General features: G+C 32.7%; 1 protein-coding gene across 1 annotated transcript in view; it reads left to right on the top strand.

Moving 5' to 3' along the window:
• The window catches only part of LOC143072292 (potassium voltage-gated channel protein Shaw-like), a 28,734-nt gene extending 16,234 nt beyond the window's left edge, over positions 1-12,500 (top strand). Inside the window, exons 2-5 of the mRNA XM_076247153.1 lie at positions 3,489-3,710; positions 5,352-6,515; positions 8,759-8,975; positions 10,919-12,500. Coding sequence (XP_076103268.1) covers positions 3,489-3,710; positions 5,352-6,515; positions 8,759-8,947 — 1,575 coding nt within the window. The 3' untranslated portion in view covers positions 8,948-8,975; positions 10,919-12,500. The remainder of the gene's footprint in view (positions 1-3,488; positions 3,711-5,351; positions 6,516-8,758; positions 8,976-10,918) is intronic.
• Positions 12,501-23,697: the final 11,197 nt, after the last annotated feature.

Below are 23,697 nucleotides of genomic sequence, written 5' to 3'. Positions count from 1 at the left end.
ATTTCAGCCTTGTTGCATATATTACACGGCAAATTGAACGCATATATTTTGTACGGCCTAATGTTTCTTTCGCTGTAAATTGCATTCCCACAGCGTGATATGGAAAAGAGCAAGATGTCTTTGAGAAAAACATACTGTTTAAAATTTTCATTAGTATATTTTTATAAACCAATGTTATGTAATTATATCGATACCTGCCTTCTGTTGACATGTATTAGTTTGATGAGGTTATAAAAATATCAATATTTCATAAAATATCAATTGTGACACTAATAATGGGACATGCACATTCACTATTAACTCAACAGGGAACGCTGATTTTTTTTTTAACACTGATTGATTCATTGTTGTTTGATTAACGCCAACTTGAAAACATTTCGAGATTGTTTAGAGACACCAAATTGACTTTATTCAATTAAGTATGTTTTACATCGACTAAAATATGTATGATGATGATTTTGATGAATTTGTATAAAACTTGTGTAAGTGCAAGTTAAAAATATTGTACATGCATATCAGGACAAGAACATACATTTATGCGATATGGAATATAAAACCTGCGTTGTACTATACCGACACGCAGATTCTGTGCTTTTAAACAGGCTAGTTCATTAGATAACAATAAACAAGAAGACTTCCGCATTTTTGCGCCTGTCCCAAGTCAGGAGCCTCTGGCCTTTGTTAGTCTTGTATTTTTTTAACTTTAGTTTCTTGCGTACACTTTGGAGTTTGGTAGGGCGTTTATTATCACTGAGCTAGTATATATTTGATTAGGGGCCAGCTGAAGGACGCCTCCGGGTTCGGGAATTTCTAGCTGCATTGAAGACCTGTTGGTGACCCTTCTGCATTTGTCTGTTTTATGGTCGGGTTGTTGTCTCTTGACACATTCCCAATTTCCATTCTCAATTTTATTCTTCATTGTTTACTTATGAACTAGCATGCTTAAAACCAGATTCAGCCTTGTTAATTGTTATGTTATGAACTAGCATGCTAAACAGCGGATTCAGTCTTGTTAATTGTTACCTTATGAACTTGCATGCTTAAAAGTTGATTCAGTCTTGTTAATTGTTATTTTGTTAACAAGCATGATCAAAAGCTGATACAGTCTTTTTAAAGAAGAGGGACGAAAGATACCAAAGGGACAGTCAAACTCATAAATCGAAAATAAACTGACAACGCCATGGCTAAAAATGAAAAAGACAAACAGACAAACAATAGTACACATGACACAACATAGAAAACTAAAGAATAAACAACACGAACCCCACCAAAAACTAGGGGTGATCTCAGGTGCTCCGGAAGGGTAAGCAGATCCTGCTCCACATGTCGCACTCGTCGTATTGCTTATGTAATAACAAATCCGTTAAATAGTCTAATTCGGTAGGTCACATTTATGAAAGGGAAGGGGATTGTAGTTACGACGTAAGGAACATATCCGATATCATTTGTGAAACAGTTATTTCATAACGGTCAACCAACTCGTGATGGCGTCCGTAAAATTTACGAAGGGATGATTTCAACTTCACCATTTGGAACTCTTGGTTTAATAACTTCCTTGTGAGCAGCAACCCTCTATCTAGAAAATCATGAAAGGAAATGCAAGCACGGAATAATCGTATCAATTGGGAGATATATACCCCGTATGCAGGTGCTGCTGGAATGTTGCTACTTAGAAATGGAAAGTTCACAATTGGAAAGGTGAAATCATCTCTTTTGTCGTAATGTTTTGTTTTCAACCGACCCTCATTGTCAATTTCTAGATGTAAGTATGAGGCCGACTTACCTGTATCTGTAATATTCCTCATCTCTAGTTCGATGGGATAGATGCGTTCCACATAGTCACATATTAATTTTGAATTATTTAGTGAAAGAACATCATCTATATAGCGGAAAGTAGAGTTAAATGATATCGCTAACTTCTTATCTTTCTTCTTAAGAAGTTCCTGCATTCCTACATGTAGTCAGCCTAAAAATGATAAAAGCACAAGTCAGCAAATAGAGGGGCACAATTTGTTTCCATTGGAATGCCTACAGTCTGTTGAAAACACGTCCTCCGAACGTAACAACTATGTTGTCAATCAAGAAATCAAGCATCTCGATAATATCAAGATTATTATCTTATGAACAAGCATGCTTTAAAGCTGATTCGGTCTTGTTAATTGTTATCTTATGAACAAGCATGTTAAAAAGTAGATTCAGTATTGTTAATTGTTATCTAATGAACTAGCATGTTAAAAAGCGGATTCAGACTTGTTAATTGTTATCTTGTGAACTAGAATTTTAAAAAGCGGATTAGCATTGTTAATTGTTATCTTATGAACTAGCATGTTAAAAAGCGGATTTAGCATTGTTAATTGTTATCTTATGAACTAGCATGTTAAAAAGCAGTATCAGCTGAGTGCTTTTGATCGGCTGACAAAGAGAAAGAGGTATTACAAAATAAGATTTTACTTCCCATTAAAATGTTATATTCATGACAACATGTGTTTCCTGTGACAATGCACAGAAGAAAACATATATTTCCATTGATTTCATTTGTAATTTCGGGCCTTTTTATAGCACTACGCGATATTGTCTTTGCTCATTATTGAAGACCGTATGATGACCTATAGTTGTTAATTTCTGTGTCATCTGGTCTCTTGTGGAGAGCTGTCTCATTTGCAGTCATACCACATCTTATTTTTTTATGAAAATCTTAATCTTCACACCTGTAGCATACAAATGCTATTATTAGAATTGCGAGCTTATTTTACTAATGTATAATAGGGTTGTAAAAGCGTTGATCTTGTGCACATTATAAAACGTGAACAATATGTTTTGGTCAACGCTTCCAAGTCCCAGTAAAATAGCAAAAAGCATAATTATAGTTAAATTAAGGGCATACGATACAATTACAGCGGAGTTAATGACGTTGCTAACGTAGATTGTTATTTTTGCGACGTCAAACTATGACTTATCGGGAAAAGATTCAGTTTTTCGACTGATTTTTATCGTTCAAACTTATTTAACTTGAAAACGATTTCATGGACCCTCTTTTTTGAAATTGCATTTGGTTTGTTTACGTAAGAAGATTGTGTGTGCCAATTTCCACGAAAACGTAAATAGTGCAATTTTTTTTAATTTTGATAAATGTACAGCAAAAATTGTTTTTTATTCTCAATTCATAAACATTTGATAAATATGTTTTATTTCTGAAAAAAAAAAATGCATATATTTTTAGGGAAACTTACAAAATACAGAAATTATAAATTTTAATATCTTTTAAAACAAAAACGTTATGTCTTTCTTTCGAAATGGAAAATACGGCCACAAATCCAAATTTTGAGCAAATATACAATCAGGTAAAAAGTAGTCTATATGGAAATTATTATCAAAATGTAAATACGGGATCAAAACTGTATCGTATGCCCTTAAAATGCAATTGTATCTACAAACGTCAAACAGGTACGTTCATTTACATAATATTCAAAGTATTTTGTACCTTGTAGGAACTCGAATATTGGGGTTTGACAGAATTAGACATAGAACCGTGTTGCTGGGGTACGTACAGTAAGTACAAAGACCACAAAGAAACATTGGCCGCGTTGGATGACAATTTCACTTCTTCGTTTGAACCAGAATTGTATGATGAAAATGCGTCAAGTTTCACAAAGTTCAAAATGCATGCATGGCAATTTTTAGAGGAACCTTCTTCGTCAAGAGGAGCAAAGGTGAGATCTTTTTTAAATGATTATTTATATTTTGTAAATTTTCTGAATTAAAGGAAATAATAAGTATTAAGGATGTTCGCTACTCTGTTTCAAAGTAACAAGTTATTTTGAAAGACTGTTATTAATTGATAGTATATAATAAATTAAAAAACTAAAATAGCAGGAAAAATTGAAGGGTCCGTTTGCTTGTTTTCGAGATACAAGCCATTGAAAATTTGGCGGGAAATAATTCTCTCTAGATGTTTCATACATTAACATTGGCATCTTTTTTCTTTCAAAAACGATGAAAAAATAACAAGGATTTTGTAAGATTTTCAAAGATGACATTTTAAACTATAATACGTAATCAAATTATGGAAAAAAAAGTAAGGGTTATTGGGCAAAATTTTTTTAATGGCACTACATGGATATCACCAGAGGATTCTGAATATCTAGCAAAAATTCAAAAACAAGAGGAGGAAACATCCTTAATAATAAAACTTTTGATATGCACAAATGCTACATATCAATAGCACGAAAATTCAATTTCAAAGAGTGAAACAAAAGTCTTTACAGTAGATAACAATTTTAAGCATGATGTCATTTCCTGTTCTCTGGATACTTTGTGCAAATAGTAAAATAGCAAAAAATACTAAACTCCGAGGAAAATTTAAAAAAAAAATCCATAATCAAATGGATAAAATTAAAAGCTTAATGCATATCAAACAAATGGAAAACAGCTGTCATATTTCTGACTAGGTACTGGTATTTTTTCTTTTTTGGATTCGAGCGTCACTGGTGAGTTTTTTGTAGACGAAACGCGCGTCTGGCGTATATACAAAATTTAGTCCTGGTATCTATGATGAGTTTATTCCTTATGTAAAATATGGTGGAATAAACCTGGCTTTATAACTAACATAACCTCTCACTCGTATAACGTTAGTAAAGAATGCCATCATATTGACAACCATGTGTGAGAAAAGCAAACAGACATAATTTGCAAAACAGACATAATATTTAAAAACGTCTTCCAATCGTCTTTATTGTGTTTTAGGCTGTTTCTTTACGATTTCGATTTCAGTATATGTATTTGACAACCGCATAGATTTCAAATAAAAAAAATAAGATTCTAATCATATAACGTATATAGGCTAGAATTTATCATGAAATAAAATATCTCAGCAATACTATGCAGCTTAATAGTTTTTGTCATATAGTACATGTCACCACGCTTTAATGATTGTATTTAATATTGAATTCCTGTGATCTTTTTATCTTTTACAAATGAGTTTTTAACGATGTGTTCCAACTACGCTTTTGTATGTACTTGAATAAAAATAAGGAGATTTACTATGATTGCCAATGTCTCAAGCTATTATAACCCGATTGATATAGGTGTAAACAAAAGCAGGTTATCCTTCGACCTTCAATAATGTGCAAAACCCATGCAGTACACACGGAGTAAGCTAAAAAAGGTCCACAGTAAGACAAAAATGTTAAACCATTTATTAAAGAAAACATTCGCCTCGGTTAGATACCGATCATTAAAGAACAAAATCAATCATGAAAGTTTTTAACAGTTTACGTCAACTCATTCTAAAACTCTATATTTACATGAAAGGACTTAAAAATAGTAATGTAACTTGTTTGGTTTATTTTCAGACCTTTGCGGTTATGTCCATGTTTTTTGTAGTTATGTCTATAGCTATATTTTGTTTAGAGACATACCACAAGTTCCGTGTTCCCATAGATGGCGCTCAACCTATCAATAAAACAAAATATGAATTAATTATGGCACCCAATGAGGATTATTGTATTAAAGAAACAGTGACTGATGCTGCATACAAGTTTTCAGATACAAAACCGCATGTTGTTATGACTATTCTTGATTATGTGTGTGCAGCTTATTTTACAACAGAGTTTGTAATTCGTGTCTTTTTCGCTCCAAGAAAAATGCAGTTTTTCCGCCAGCCATTGAATATAATAGATTTGTTATGTCTAATTCCACATCTTATAGCCATCATTCTTGTTACTATAAATCCGAATGATAGCACAAGTCAACTTTTTAAATCTATGTTAGCGCTAAGAACCATTCGAATTTTGAGAATTTTTAAACTGATGAAACATTACAGCGCTTTTAACATATTAGTATATACAATCAAAGTTAGTACTAAGGAATTACTGCTGATGGTCGTGTTTTTATTCACTGGTGTTCTAATTTTCGCCAGTGTTGTGTTCTACGTTGAATCGGAAACATTTGAAAACATTCCAATTGGATTTTGGTGGGCACTCGTTACTATGACGACGGTCGGATATGGAGATAAAGTTCCCAAAACTGAGGGTGGTTATATCATTGGTTGTGCAGCTGTGCTATGTGGTGTTCTGACTGTGGCATTTACTGTTCCAATTGTCGTCAATAATTTTACACTTTATTATGCTCATGCGCAGTCTCGAATTAAACTACCACCACATGAAAGAAAAGAATTGAAGAGAAAGTTGTTCATTAAAAGTAAAAAGTCACTTAGACTATTTGATAAGTTCAGAAGAAATAAAGACAAAAAGCAGTCATTTTCGTCACTTGACTCGATAACATCTACGAGGGCACCACCTTATGGTCAAGAAAGTCAGTCACCGAAATCAGAAATGCCGAATGGTGTTTACCATGAAACTGATACCGACGTTATAACGGTTTCGTCTACAAGTTCAACTCGAAATAACTCAGCATCAACTGATGCCCATAACAGACTACATACCATATCAGAGACATTGTCATCATCAGGTAGTCCATCCGTCACGCCCATTGATGTAGAAATATCAGAATTGGAGGTATGTTTGTCAGTAAAATTCACATCGTATTGTTTCGTTTAGTAAAGAAGAGATGATTTTCTGTAATTTTTGAAAGTTTCGAATTTAGTTTGATTTTTTTTGTAATTTTGACACTTCGTCAATACAATCTGTTTATTTCTGTTATGTAGCTTGAAACTTTTACATAAATTCTACAGTTATATAACTAATATTTTATTTTATTTGGTAATTTCACGGTACCTTATTTTGTATGATTATTATCTTATTTGAAGAGTTCTTTAAACAAAGTGATTGGAATTCAGGAAATGAAAGTTAATTTAATTGAAATAAAAAGAAATGTTTGCGAGTGCTTATTAAATTTGCTAGGCAACCGGAAGTAGAGTAAACAATTTAAATAAGCGTCAATGGAACTTTGCATTAGTGTCAGTACAAACATGTTTTCAGTTATTAGCCTTTAATTGAGAGCAAATCTAAATACTTTGAAAGCTATTTTTGCAAGCTAATTCCGGTTACGTTATCCCAATTATATATAATAACAATTAGATGTTACAATTAACAATCCCAACAACAACAACCAGTATTGATTCTTTGTGTATGTTTTTTTTTTCTTTAGAAAGACCATTACACTGGTACACCATATCTAAAAAATCGTGTCCATTATTGTTTTTAAAAGTTATCAAATGTTTAATAACGTCAATGCGAAATTATAAAATCAATGGACTTCTGATTGTAATCAATAGTCATTATTTATTCACAAAACTGAAACATCCTGGCAACCAAAGATGATATGCCAGGGATCTGATAACAAATATAGAAAATATGATTTGTTTGGAACATTTAAAATTGTCGTTGTTTTTTCTTTCATTTCCTATATATTTCATATAATTGTATCGACATTAGATAACTATTTTTAGATTAACGTTCGGAGGATATTTTATATGTAATAGATCACATTTTCAAATTGCGCAATTATGTTTTATCGAATAAGATCAACAATGAACCTGCACATCTATTACCTCAAATCGATTTTGTCTTTGCAATTGCAATATTAATAACTGGTGAAGTAGGGTATGTGTTAATAATAAAGCATTTCAAGAATATAAAAAACAAAAGACATTTAACTGTCAACAAATGTTTTACAAAACGATTATCTATAAAAGTCCTGCAAGCTCTAAATTGTCTCGAGTACAGAAATGTTGTGAATAGATTAAACCAATTACTATATATATATATATATATAAATAAATATATCAGTATATATAAAGAAAATCAAACGACTGACAATATTCACGACTGTTAACTAGCAAGAGTTTCGTTACCGGTAAACGTTTTGTCCGGAATAGAAGGGACATAATGCTTTTATATATAAGTTAGTTTGAACGTATTTATTTACAGTGGATTGGAAAAACAAGTTATTGCAACTTATATTAATCCCTGTCTATTTTGCGGGTGCGAGTGCTGCCTTGTAACGGCATAAACCTGCTTTTTGTGCAAGATATATGTCTCTCTCTTAATACGGATCAGCCATTTATCGCCCCTTCCGAAGAACTATCGTCGTTTCCTCAAGACCATACTCGCAAATGTTGTCAAGGGAGAGCAGAAAATTCAGTCCCTGAAATTTTCTCCCGGAGCTAGGATTGAACCAGGAACCTTTGTGTTAGTATTCCGATTAGATGCACAAACCACTACACCATGGCTCTCTATATAACTTAGAAATAACTATTCGTATGACAACATCAGTTCTTTTTATTACGACCGGACACTTTTTACAAATATATGAAATGATTGATAGATTGTAGTGATTTTAATAAAATAGTATTTATTTTCCAAATTCATCAAATTGGTTCCGGAATAAAGGACTTGATTTACGACTGCTTGCGGAAATTATGAATTATCTTCGATATGTAGACAATATAATTGATAAAAATCAGTTAAAATTATGAGGAAAGTAAGGTTCCTTCTCATTCAGTCAAAGTTGACATTACGTGCATTTGATTATTTTTTTACCCAATTTTTCCATATTGGACATATTATAGCTCCTCAAATATTTTAAAAATAATTTATACATCATTTTGGGTTTTACCGCTAGCGTGACTGCTGATGCAAAGTCCATAATACCGTTTCGCAATCAACAAATTTGTAAAGGTTATGTTCATATTGGGCAGTACATAAATATATATACTACATACTAGCCATGACGATTTCAGTTTACCTTCTGTTTATGAATTTGAATGTCCCAATGACATTTTTAAAATATGTTTCAGCACCAACATAGAGTTGAAACAGCCATGCTGCTCAATAACATGGCTGAAAATACAGAGAGACTAAAGAATGAAAAAAGGAGACAGCTGGAGTTGATAAATGAAAGACGTGAACTTAAAAGACAGTCACGTGAGGGAGGTAAAACTCCTCGTTCAGTTCCACCGGCTGCTGCCTCCAAAGGAAAGAGATGATTGGTTCGTAAGAAGGGGTAACCGCAAGGTAAATTCTTCTGCACATACAGAGATATAGGAATATGTTGTAAGAGTCCCAATGCGACAAATCTCCATCCAAGTAAGGGACGACATCAAAAGTTCAATGAAGGATAAAAAACTTAATTCACATAGTTTTTTCACTGACCCCCCCACCCACCTCTTAACTTAATTTGGGAAAAATTGATTGACCCATATGGATATATGTAAAAATCAATGTCGGATAACCAAATCTTGCTGCAGTTCAATCCCCCACCCCCAAACTATTTGAATTAAGTTTTTTTTATCTTACATTGATCTTTTGAAGTTGTCCCTAACAATTTATTAAAGTAAACGATTATAGGTTAAGGTACGGCCTTCAACACGGAGCCTTAGCTCACACCGAACAGCAAGCTATAAAGGGACCCAAACCTTTAGCTTCTATGACATGTTTTATCAAAGTATGTTAATCGATTTGGTAAGAACAAGAGTTATAAAACTAAAAGAAAAAATATGAGAAATTTCTTAACATGTCAAGTATCACTGTGACAACGATTTTGATCTTAGTAATGTTGCACTTATTGAATGGATAAATGAACAAAGAAAGTGGAAAAAAAAAGGAAAGCCAATATTTTAACTTTTATATATAACAAAAAATCAAACAACCCTGAATGTATTTGATCTCAGTAAAGCTCATTTATCTTTAAATGTCAAGTAAAGCTCCGATACATTTACATATCAATAAAAGACCTATTTGATTTTTTCTTTCTAATCGCAGACTATAGAATCAGCACATGAAAGGAACTTCCTGATTAGAGACATAGTCTTGTAAATTAAATTCTGAAAAAGCACTCAGGCATACAAAAGTAATCGCTATGATGTTTTAAAAGAATATCATTACTTATACAACAAAAAAATACCAAAAGCCGTTACGAAACATTCACCACTTATCATGTATTGGCTATAATGGTTAAAACTTGTTAAAGCAGACGAGACATAATCATGATTTTTTAATCCGTTTAATAAATAACCTAGTGGTAATTTAAATTTAAGAGAACAATAAATTTGCTCTATCCCAATTTATACCAAACAACAGTGTGTACATGAAAAAGAACGACTTCATTCACTATTTCCCATTCTGTTATATATATTTTTGTGATATAGTTGTCTTTAGCGTTCGTATATTTTTAATTTCATATAAAACATATAGTCTTTCTAATGTATGTTATTTTAGAATATGTATCGTCCGTAATTTAAAGAGTTTAAAATAAATTTGTTTAATTTTTTTTTTAATGAAACAGGTTGCATCAAAACTCCCGTAATCGATAGGCGTGACGGATATACTAAAAGAAGATGCCAATGTCTCATAAATGTGTCTTACTTGCATCTTTAGACATTTCAGCTTCCCAACTGCAAACTTTTTATTTTAATGTAAAACATCCAATCAGCGCCTGCATATGATGAATTATTATTATATATCTCCCACTTGATAATAAAATAATAGAACTTGCGCTTCTGATATTGATTCCCTTGAAAGAGGGATGATGCTTACAAGGGAGCTGTTTAAACGAGGGTTACAAATGTAAGTTGAAGTCGTCCCTTCGAAATGTTTAAGGGTTGATTGACCATCAAGGAATATCTGTTCTATAAATAACGATTGATGTTTTCCATTTATCATTACCACAATCCTGTACTATTTTAATTGTATGTGAAATCACTACATGCATGGGCAACAAGACATGCAAACGCCACACCTGGAGCAGTCTCTGCTAATCCTTCAACACTGATTGAGTTCACCCTTGATTTTTATGTGGTTTGTTTAGCTCATTTTTTAGTTTTCGATCTTGTGATTTAAATGGCTTTGTCAGGTGTTTTTTTTTTCGACTTATGAGTTTGACCTCCATTTTGTATCTTCCTCCTCTATTTATTTCAGTACCAAAACATATGTTTAGCATATTTCTTCTTTCGTTTCAGGATATGTTACCAGGGAAGCCTTTCAAATTCCGTCCATTACGCTGTGAAGTATCAACTGCTGATATATTCTAATGTGTTGTACATTTCCATAGATACTTTATATTTATAAAAAATTACACTAATTGACACAATGTATATTATAATAACACGCATGTATTGCACCGAGCTCTTGCTTTTAACCTTTATATATAAATGGTTACTTGTTCTGGTAAGAACTGAAATAACCAAAAAGAACTGAAGAAAAATAATTAAAAACTTTGCACAAGACATAATGAAAAAATATTCTGCTACACAAAATACAGGAAACTTGATATGTTTACAAAAATTGAAATGGGCATACATAGAAACAGATGCAAAATAAATGCTATATCTTGGGAAAATAAAAGTCCTCTTCCAATGGTAACAGTGACATAAACTTATATAAATATATATGTATATAACTCCATCTTTTCTCAATCTTGCGATGCATTTTTTCCATGACGAGGTTTTTGTGAACCTCGTCCAAAAAATAGTAAGTCAAAGTGTTGGTCATGCGTAAAACACACGCGAAGGTATTTGTAACATTCACTGTCGATGGGTCCAATACAGTTTTGTTTCTGTAATGGAACATGTATTACTAAAACAGGCACGTGATCAGTATTGTAAATGCTGATGAAGCAGTATTCATGAGTATTAAAGCTGATTCAATCATGTAATTTTATTGTATAGTATACAAATACCAATCGTTCTGATGATGGTCATAGCCGGGTTAAAAGAGCTGAGGTCATAAAGAAACAAACATTAGAGTCGGAAAACTCTGAAAGTTATGATTTTGTATTTCCTTGCTTGGTGTCAAACTTAACCATGTTTTCTCAATTATTGGCAGATCGTTGATGTGTACACAACGCAAAATTTTAAAGCTACATAATTGAGGATTCGTCGATTATTTTTTTTAAAAACAGACAGATTCTTGCAGTTTATAAGAATGATAAACCCCCTACGTTTGAATAAAATTTTCAAAAAGAAAAACATCTTATTGCACACTTTACAGTTGTCGTACGCATTAAAAATCGTGGGTCCATTTTTTTTTTCAATATGAGCTTCACAACACAATAATTTAATTAATTTATAGCAGGGATTCATTTACATTTATTTATCCTTCATATATAAATCAAGTTCGACTTCATTATTTTGCACATATTGTATTAACTAATATATAAATATTTCAAACCGGCATTACTGTACAAAACAGGTTTAACTCATTGGTGAATATCGGTCAGTGGCCCATGGTTGTTATATTTTCATCCTTTGGTCTATGCCGGATAGTCGTCTCATTGGCAATTATTCCGCGTGGTAATTTTACATTTAACAAAAATGAGGTTTTTGCCGACCTTTCATTTGCAAATATCAGTTCCAACTCATCCAATAATTGTCACCTAAAATTACATGCTAGCTACCAAATATTCTAGAAAATACATTATTATGACATTAAACATATCTTGTTATGCAGACAAATATTTACATAAATTTATTTTTTCATAATGAGTATGTCCATATGTTATCTTATCTCATTTTCGCTCAATAAAAACATGTCCAGAACTTACTTATTTCGTGTTCTAAATTTCACAATACACTAAAACAAAAATGTGTCCATAGTACACGAATGCCCCACTCGCACTATCATTTTCTATGTTCAGTGGACCGTGAAATTGGGGTCAAAACTTTAATTTGGAATAAAAATTAGAAAGGTCATATCATAGGGAACATGTGTACTAAGTTTCAAGTTGATGTAACTTTAACTTCATCAAAAACTACCTTGACCAAAAACTTTAACCTGAACTTCGCACTATCATTTTCTATGTTCAGTGGACCATGAAATTGGGGTCAAAACTATAATTTGGCATTAAAATTAGAAAGATCATATCATGGGGAACAAGTGTACTAAGTTTCAAGTTGATTGGACTTCAACTTCTTCAAAAACTACCTTGACCAAAAACTTTAACCTGAAGCGGACGGACGAACGGAGGCACAGACCAGAAAACATAATGCCCCTCTACTATCGTAGGTGGGGCATAAAAACTGTTAATCACAAAAATACTAAACTCCGAGGAAAATTCAAACCGGAAAGTCTCTAATCAAAGAGATCAAGGGATAAAACACATCAAACGAATGGACAACTGTCATATTCCTGACTTGGTACAGCCATTTTCAAATGTAGAAAATGGTGAAATGAACAAATTTTTTATAACGCTAAACCTTTCACTTGTATGACAGTCGCATCAAATTCAATATATTTACAACGATGCGTAAACAGAACAGACATAATAGGTAAAATAGTCAAAATCTGGGTACAGCAGTCATCACTGTGTCACAATCTCAAAACAAACAAATATGTTACACAAAAGCACAAAACGCATCTATCAAAAAATTAATGATAAATACGAAGAGAATAACAGTGCACAATTCAGTTCGCAGTTATGAAACTGTCACGTCAATCGCCAAAACACATTCAAAATACTGAATAAGATTTTTTTTTTTTTTTTTTTTTTTTTTATTGTTCGTTTTGGTGTTCAAACTACATACATGCATACATACATTTTTACAATACATAAGTGAATAACATGATATTTATGGCATTGTTATACTATTGATATTTTAAGATAAGACATAGTAAAAGTTTACAAGTAAATGATGTGAATACTCAGTATATGATACATCTTAAGGATACTTTGGAATACATTAAATATATATGATCATATCAAAAATAAATTTAATTAAATAACTTCTATAACCCCCCCCCCCCCTTTTTTTTTCTGTCGACAAATGACTCGTGTTTGTCTTTAGAAAGATATAAATATTCTATTATCTCCAGCCGTCTTTTCAAAAATTTAAGAAAAGCTTGCACATATATTAACAGTCTGTCTTATTGTGTCTTCTTAACACAGTTAATGTAATACTTTGCCTGTAGAATACAATAATTTAAAACTAAGTTGTCAGAATTCAATGCACCCAATACACCCAAAATTACACTTGCTTTATTTAAAATATTTTTATTCTGAAAACTAAATACCACCAATTAGAAAATTCTCTCCAAAATTGTTTTATTTCTGTACATTCAAAAAAAAAATGCTCTATGGTTTCTATTTCTTTACAACTGGCACATTCATTAGTTAAGGAAAGTTTATATTTTTCAAGAAGATAATTATGTGAGACTATTCTGTGTAGTATTTTATATTGAAAAGCTTGAAGTTTGCTCTCTATAGTATATTTGGAAGATAGTGAATAAATATTTTTCCACTTTTCGTCACTAATTTCTATATTAAAACTTTCTTCCCACCTTTTTTGTGAAATAGGAGAAACACTTCCCCGATCGATAAAAAGTGAATACACATCTTTAGCGAATAATTTACTGAGAGACATTTTTCTATTCTCATGCTCAAAAACAAATTCAAATGAGTTGCTGTTAGTCCAGCTGATTCGTGCATATTTTCTAAAGAATTAAGAGTTTGATGAGAAAAGCATGAAAATTTGCACAAGGGACTAAACATGTATATTGTGGTCTATTCAGGCTATGGAACAACTCTGAACAATTCAAAATGGCGGAATTTTTCAAGATGGCGGACAAGTGCTAAGAATTTCACTAATTTGTAAAAAAAAGGCAAAAGAATTTGAAACAAAATCTGTTTAATGTAAATACAACACGAGGAATCATTTCTGGTAAGTTCTATCACTATTTCCAACTATCCAATAATTTTCAATATGGTGGACATTTTAAAAATGGCCACCAAAACATGTGAAATGGACAAAACGAAAACTTTGCTTAAAACTTCAACTTTTTTTTTCTATCAAATTTTTCTTCCAACACATTTCTACTCAAAACTATTTACACTTCTTCAGTTGGCAAATTATATCACTAATTGACTGGCCATCTTGTCTCTATCACATTCCCCACCACATTTACAAAGTGCTTTACATATCAGTGTGGCATTCACACATTAACAACATCCACGACATCCATTAGCAATTTTACAGCCACACTCTATCAGCTTATTACAACAGACTGAAGCTTGTTGCAAGTATGTCCAATAGGGTTACCCACATCTGCATTTTGTAGTTCTTTCATCTTCATTCAGTCGGTGAACCTGCTTGGGTAGAAGGTTCTTGACATTTCCCCAAACAAAGGCCTGACATCTAAACAGCTCGTTTGGTGTGTTCTAGTAAAGCAGATAGTGACGAAGGAATGTTATCTATTGCCCTTTTCCCTAGTGAATATATCTTTCCGTGCATCGTTCACCTTCGTACCTAATTCACTTGTTTAATCATACATCAGTATAACATATTACTCTATCTATAGCATGAAAGTTGAAATAACATTAGGTGATGCTGTTCTACATAATGTTGCAATCACAAGTGTAATCTCCCCAAAAGAAGTCCATGTATTCCATGCAAGTTTCTTTCCCTTGGAAGCAAATGACGATACTTGATCACAACTTGTAAAGGAATGAAAGACGTAAAGTCCCTTTGACCTTGAAGGTGAAAGACTTTTGGTGATGTCGTAAACAGCTAAATATCTAAAACTTCAAAAGCAATCCAAAACTGATTCACCTCAATTGCATGGACAATATAAATTGCAACAGTATATGCTCCTTCGTGTATGCACGATGATAATTCATTTATACCATTTAGTATAGTCTGCATAGAACATCAGTTCCTTTCGTAGTTATCATCTGATTCTGTTCATCATACCCTCTTGTTGAAGCTACCAATTGTTCAGCTAAGTATGTGAACAGCTCCATTTTATAGACATTGACCCTTAGAACCGCCTCCCAGTTTCTTAGTACTCTTGAATCTGGAAGGACACACCTTTGCCTGAGGTTCTTTTATATCTTGTTGAGGCTTTCAAAAGAGGGACAAAAATACCAGAGGGACAGCTGATGGTCTTAGTTAGTCTTGTATGATTTTTAATTTTAGTTTCTTGTGTATAATTCGGAGTTTAGTATGACGTCCATTATCACTGTACTAGTATAATATTTGTAAGGGGCCAGCTGAAAGATACCTACGGGTGCGAGAGTTTCTCGCTACATTGAAGACCCATTGGTAGCCTTCGGCTGTTGTCTGCTCTATGGTCGGGTTGTTGTCGCTTTGACACATTCCCCATTTCCTTTCTCAATTTTAGTTTAAGCTTATAGATTAAAAATAAACTGACAAGACCATGGCTAAAAATGAAGAGACAAACAGAAAAATAACAGTACAGAAGACAAAACAATGCGAGAAGTACTCATCCCCAACTACATCAGGTCGACTTACAAAACGTTACTGATCATGTATGTAAGGCATAGAAATGTCGTTGAAATAGTCTTCAAATGTATTACTTACACGGGGTTGCTGAAAAAGTGAAATGGCAGTGTCATGCAAGGATTTATCAGGAGTTGTCGAACTCGGGTTATGGTCAATATTATCCATGGCTGCAGTTGTAAACACACCACTCCGAAGTGTTGGGGTAACCACCATATTTTCATTATCAAATGCCTCACAGATGAGTTGCCAAGTGCTGTAGATTAATACATAATTCTGTCATAGTATAATGATAAACTTAAACAGTACATTTTATCAATAAAACCATGTTTCCTCGTTTCAGCATGCAGCAGAAGGCTGAACTATATTGATAGAGGTGGTTTTCGTTCGGTTGAAAGGAATACTTTGGACGAATCTTTCCGTCTGCGAAGAGAGGAATTAAACTTGAGTAGCTGTGAAATAGTCAGTGTCGTCTGTGCTTAACACTATCTGTGCAGCTTTATACTACTAGTATTAATAGAATATTATTGCCTCATCATCGTACTTTGTTTTATATGCCTGTTTGATTGCAGCACCAACATCATCGCAGAATATGGGAATCACGTCTCTTCCTTGTTTAGGGCCTGCAAGTCTGGGATAGCTGCAATAACTCGGTTTGGTTTTAGATCTATCAAATGTACTCTTCTAGATAGGTATACTTCCTCGTTAAGTCTGCTAATTTGAAAACAGAAATGACATCAGAGTATATGCATGATTCTTCTAATTACACAACCTGCTCCGCAAGTACAATACCATGGATACGGTTGTCTGAACTTTCATTACTAATTTACTTTAGGGGGTCTAGCTCTATTTCATAAATTGGTCAAGTATTTGACATGTTAAATTGCTTCTTGTGGAAATCATGTCTTTTGTGCTCAGTTTTGCCAGAAGTAAGTCGAGTGCACATTTTTGTACATGTTTGCCTATTTCAAACGTAGATGCTTTGTGCAGATCTCATGATGACTCATCACAGAAAAAAAACAATCTTCAGTCATTGTCATTGTTTCCGTGTTGTCGTGTTATTTTACTTATACTCCCAACCTGGTCACCACTCTCTCCTTTTCTCTTGTGTTTGTGATGCCTTTCTATCTTTAATTCTGAAAATTTATTTCTACATTTGTTGTGCCACTTTGAATTTTGCAGCTGCAAGTTAAAAGCCAAACAATTTTGGTCAGTTAAATGTTCTTATCTAATTAAAATCGGGAACCATTCAATTAACCGACAACATTCTAAAACCTTCTCAAGAGTTTTGTATCCTGCTCCTTCTTTTAGGTCAGATTGTTTGCTATTGGCGGTACGCTGTAAACTTTCTTTAGTCTGTTTTTAGCAAAACAAACCCCATTATTTACAATCAAAGTCAGCAGAAATAGAAGATGTTTATGGTAAATCAGGGTCTACAATTTTACGCTGTTTTGACATTGCTAACAATACTTATAGATTATTGGTCACAATCTCAACGAGAATGATTTTCTCGCTTGAGCCGGAAGCGAAAGTGAGAAAAGCAATCGAGCTGAGTTAACCAATGAAAATCTGTTTATTGCTATCTGACCTATGACGACGTTGTTAATTTCATGACAACAGGCATGTTTGTCCTTAGTTTCTAGTCAGCAAGATCAAAGAAAAATTAAATAAAATAGCGATATTAGTTTATATCTTAAAATATACAGCTACAAGACTATTAATACCTCAAATAACAAAATACATCTCATTTGTTCATGATTATAATTATGTTTCCTACTTTTAAACTATTTTGCACCCATAGGAAACATATGGTAACATAGGATTAGTCAAATATGTTAATTTTGATATTCGATTGCAGCCATCTTGAAAAAGCCGCCATTTTGAAATTTCAAGGTGGGTCCATAGCTAATATTCTTTAGAATACCCATCCCTACTACCATGCCAAATTTGATGCTTTTATCATCAAACCCACAATTATTTCACAAATCAGCCGGACTATAGCATGTATAGGTGACATGTGTTGTTGTAATTACAAATCTTTCCAGTCACGTGGTATAGCAAGTTTTATTGATAGAATGTCTATAAAAGTAACATTCAGTTTATAGTTTTTTGTTAATAGAATCATGAGACAAAAATTCACCTTTATCATCTACAATATCATTGATGAACCGTATGCCTTTCATGTACCAAGATCTGTAAAAAATACTCGTTCTGTCAACTTTGATAAACGGATTGCACAAAATAAAATTCTTTTCTAACATGAAATGCATTTAACGGGATGAAAATACCCTTAAAACGTTTACAGGCAGATAATACTTCTATATCAAAAGGAGGTGCTTTTAAATTTAAAAACTCAAATTCACATCTGCTCATAAATAAATCCTCTAAATCAAAAAGGAAAAAGAATACTTTTGAAACATGTTTCCATTTGGAGTCTGACAAAAATCTTTTTACCCACATAATACGAAAGGATAACAGCTGTACTTTAAAATTTGGGGCTTTCAGTCCCCTTCGCTGGGAGACTTTTGAATAACTTCCGATTTAACTTTCGGAGTACCACTATTCCATAAAAAAAACTATTAATGTCACGTTGTATTTTAATAAGCTCTTGGTACATGTGTAGATGAAATGACACAAATAAGCTTCGATATAGCAAGTGATTTGAGAATTACGATTTTACCGATCAAGGAAAGGTTTCTGATCCTCCACATTTTAATTATTGATTCCATTTTGACTATGCATGTATCTAAATAAGAACAAACCATTTCTTTAAATCGTTAAATTTTAAACCTAAGGTTTAAAACCATCTGTCCATTTGATAGGAAGGGAACCTTCTGTGTTAAATTTATTTCTTCCAATCCATGTTGCTTCGGTTTTAGAAAAATTGAATTTTAACCCTGAACACTTCTCAAAATCATTAAAAGAATCTAATAAAATTTGCGCGGAAAATAAATCTTCCAAAAAACAAGTGGTATCATCAGCTGACTGTGAAATTTTATTTCAGTGTCTCCTATTTTAATACCAGGTATCTAATTGTTCTTACGAATACTTATTGCGAATGCACTCGAACTAAATCCATTATTTACGACAAGACTAGATATATTTGAGTATAAAGTTGAGACCCATTTCCGGAACTTGCTACCAAAATTAAAACAAACCAATGCTTTTTGAATAAATTTCCATTCTAGCGTATCAAACGCCTTTTCGAAATCGACTAGTAATATAAGCCCTGGATAATTCTTTAAAGCCATAAAAAAATAATATCAGCAATGAGTCGTAGATTTTCACCAATGTATCTACACATGTGTACCAGCCACCTATCCCGTCTGGTCCGGATCTATAAGTTTCGGAAGCAATAATTTCATTCTTTCCGCAATAACTTTGGCTAATAATTTAAAAGAGAAAGAGGACGACAGTTCGACAAGAGTGTTCTATCTTTATCTTTCTTTGGAATAAGAGTCAGAATACTCCGTCTTTGGTCTATTGAGAGGGTTCTGGTCTCGAAGGAATATTCATAGTTTTTTAAAACATATTTTTTTTATATCAATCCAGAAAAATTTGTAAAACTCGGCAGTAAGCCCGTCTGTACCAGGACTTTTATTACTTTTAAATGTTTCTAAAACTTTAACGCAAGTTAGAATACCTGAATATTTTTCAGGGTCTTCTTTAGATGAGTACAAATTTTCGTTGAAATTTCTCTCTTCGTGTAGAATTTTTTCTTGTGACAAAATTTTAATGTCGTTTACAACTAATTTGTTAATACATTTATTTTTATAATTGCATTTGTCTAATGATAAGAAATATTTTGAATTTCTTTCATTGCCTTCGCAGTGCTTGGCGTGTGATCGTATAATAGTCCCCCTTGTTGGATTGTTTACTTTTTGCTCTAAATCATCTTTAACAGGGTCTAATTCAATCAAAAGTGTATTTATATCTTTATCTAAATATGTACGAGAGAGAGTTTTAGGAATATCGTCTTGTTCTTTTTTTTTTAAATTGGACTCTCACCCGCAATTTCATGTTTTTATATTTGAAATATTTTGTAGACGAAACGCGCGTTTGGTGTATATACTAAAAGAGAGACTCATCAGTGACGCTCGAATCCAACAAAATTAAGGCCAAATAAAGTTCGAAGTTGAAGAGCATTGAGGACCAAAATTCCTAAAAGTTTTGCCAAATACAGCTAAGGTAATCTATACCTGAGGTAGAAAAACCTTAGTATTTCAAAAAATTCAAAAATTCAAAAGATGAAAACTGTTGTAGATTGAGAGCAATCGGAGTTGACTCAGGTGTACCACAAGGAAATGTACTAAGACACCTTCTCTTCCTCTGCCACATTGACGACTTGCCAGATGCAGTTAAATCATTGGTCAGCGTCTTTGCCTTCTATACATAAATACACACCATTACCATACATCCCTACAGCGAGACCTCCAAATCTTAGATATGGGTCAATGACTAAGGCATGCGCTTTAAAGCAAAAACGTGTTATCTATATTTTGAGTTATAAAAACAAAAGCTAGAACATGTACAGCCTTGGTAGACATGTACTACAACAGGTCAAACATAATCCATAACATATGCTAGAAGATATCGGAAGACCTTAAATAGTCTCCACACATCTAAAAGTAGCTACAAAAGCCTATCCACACTTGGTTTGTTAAGGAAGCTGGCTTGTCACGTTTTGGATAGTTTGTCAGATTTTCGGAATCCTCTGGTTTTATCCATTTGATTGCCTTGCAAAAATTTGCCCGGTGACCCCCATTTTTCTTTTTGTAAATCTTTAACATGTATAATAATAAGCCATCTGTAAAAGTCTTATAAAATTTTAATAACTTTTTAACAGTTTTTGAGAACTTCACCTTGTCAATAGTAAAGCTATGAAAAGTCAAGAGAGAATATTTTCCCGCCAAAATTTCAATGGCTAATATCTCGAAAACCAGCACGGTGACCTATATATTTTTTTTGCTCTATTGATTCCTTTATTAATCCCCCAATATAAACGAGTGTTTTAAAAAGTTAATTACTCTGAAACTGAGAAGCGAACTACCTTAAGAAAACAATATAAGTTTTTGCTCAAAGGATTGCAAAAAACCCATATATATTGGTAATATACAGAGTGAATATGGCATGTGGGCCCATATACTAAATCCGATATAAATCAACTAGAAAGGATACAACGACAGACAGTTAGATTCATAACAAGCGATTACAGGTCCAGAGAAGAGGGTCTGTCACTAAAATACTAGCCGAGCTAGAACTGGAAAATCTATAGACATGATGAACAAGTCAACGGCTTGTAGTATTATAAAGTTGTTTAGGTTTTGGTCCCAGCTATTAACCTGACGATTTTCTGGTAATCTCTTTATTAAAGTAAACCTAAGAGGAAATTTGAACCGAAAAAAAATCGATAACTTTGAAAGTGCCAATATAGTGACAAATTCAGTAAGGAACAATACGAAGGCACTTTACACTATTCCATACAACACGGATCCATATAATAATTCTTTCTTTGTCTCGGGCATATGACATTGAAAATAACTAGAAGACAGGATTGTATGTGCAAATACCCAAACGGCGGTCTTCAGGTGACCCCTAAACACAATGACGCCTTTAACATGGAGCAAAAAACTGTCACCTCACTGCAAGTTTAGCACGGCTCTTTGACCGGCTTGAGCGAAATATTTTGCAAACATAATTTGCAAAGAGTTTGTAATACAAAACAACAAACAATCGGGCAAAAAAAAAAAAAAAACCTGGAAAGTAGTACATATTTCAAACCAAATATTGTCTACACACAGGTGTAAACTTTAATCCCTGTAGCATTTATTGTAGTAACTGATGTATCAGATAAAAGATGAAGGACTGGTGATCCTTGTAGAACACATATTCACTGACATTTCTGAATTACAAAAAAGTATGAATTTAGTTCTAAAGTGTAGGGCACATACAGCCTGTTTCTAACATATCTGATAGAATTTCTTAAAAGATATCTTCTAAACAATTTGAGATATGTTTTAAACTATATATGATACATGTATATAAAAGGAAATCAAGAATTCCCCAACATTCCATCTGACTCCATTTTCGGAAAAATGACATCTTTAACAAACATTCACTGTTTACTTCCTCTCTATTACAACAGAACCGAGTCCAACTATGTACTGGCTCCCGAAGCTGCACAAAACAACCACAGATATATTTCGTCTTCAAGCCATGGTTTCACTTCTACTTACCTTTACACTTGAAACAACCAAATACCTAGTTATTGATTGTTAAAATAATTCTTTAAAAATAGTGGAATATATTACTTTTTGGGTGTCAATAATTCGTTGAAAGTACTTTAGAAAATGCCTGCCCATATTGGTGATTTCGAATCTGTTAGATTTTTCTACCCTATATACTACTTTACCTCATAATCTCATTAAGAAATAATATCACACACCATATTAAATGGTCATTGAAAATGTCAGAATGAAAATATATAAGTTAAAAATGATTTATGATTTTATGAAATTTTACATTTATGTTCGCTTTGTAGATTCCGTATATCGTTAAGCTATCGGAAGTCTTATGTGTACTAACTGTGCACCACTTATTGCGGACCCATTTTTGTATTGTTACGAATTATAAGTATAACGCAAATAAGCAAATACTCAAGGAAACAACATCTTATACAAAAATCTATTAACACTTTTAGATATTTGGGTGTTATTTTGGCTCTCAATAATGACAACTTCAGAATGTACACTACAGATATTCTAATAACACTTTTAGATATTTGGATGACATATTGGCTCTCAATAATGACAATGTCAGAATGTACACTACAGAGATTTATCCTTATGAATTCACTTAAGATAAAGCTAATGCAAACAATGAACACCGCTTTTCCTGGATCTTGATATCTATATCTTTCACGGGAAGCTTAAAATCAAAATGTGCGATAACAGAGAAGAATTTTTTATTTCCTATTGTTAATTATCCATTTTTAGATAGTGACATTCCCCATTCACCATCTTATGGTGTTTGTTTATCTAACTTGTTATTTAACTAATTTAAATATGCTAACATTTTGTACTTCTCCTTCGGTTGTGAAGTACAGATGTTTGTATATTTGTCTATTTAAAATTAAAAAAACAAACACATCCCATCCATCTTTTAATATACATTTACCTACATATATATGACATGATTTGTTTATCACATTTTGTAGAACACATAAAAACCAGACATGGACCATTATTCAGAACATTTCAAGTTTAATTATTCATTAACTCCTGACATAAACTATTATATTCTAAAATAGTATCTATGAAATATATATGAGGTTTATATAAGAGTTGTTATATCAAGCGAAGCCTTGCTATTATGCTCCAGTATCTATACACATTTATTCAAATATTCATTTAAAAGTTTAGTATTGTTACCCAGTATGCAAAAAGAATGAGGATTACCAATGAACCAATTATCCACAAGAGACCAAAGAATGAGGATTACCAATG

This window comes from Mytilus galloprovincialis, chromosome 4, assembly GCF_965363235.1.
Source record: "Mytilus galloprovincialis chromosome 4, xbMytGall1.hap1.1, whole genome shotgun sequence".
NCBI lineage: Eukaryota > Metazoa > Mollusca > Bivalvia > Mytilida > Mytilidae > Mytilus > Mytilus galloprovincialis.
This window is presented reverse-complemented; position numbering and strand designations above follow the sequence as displayed.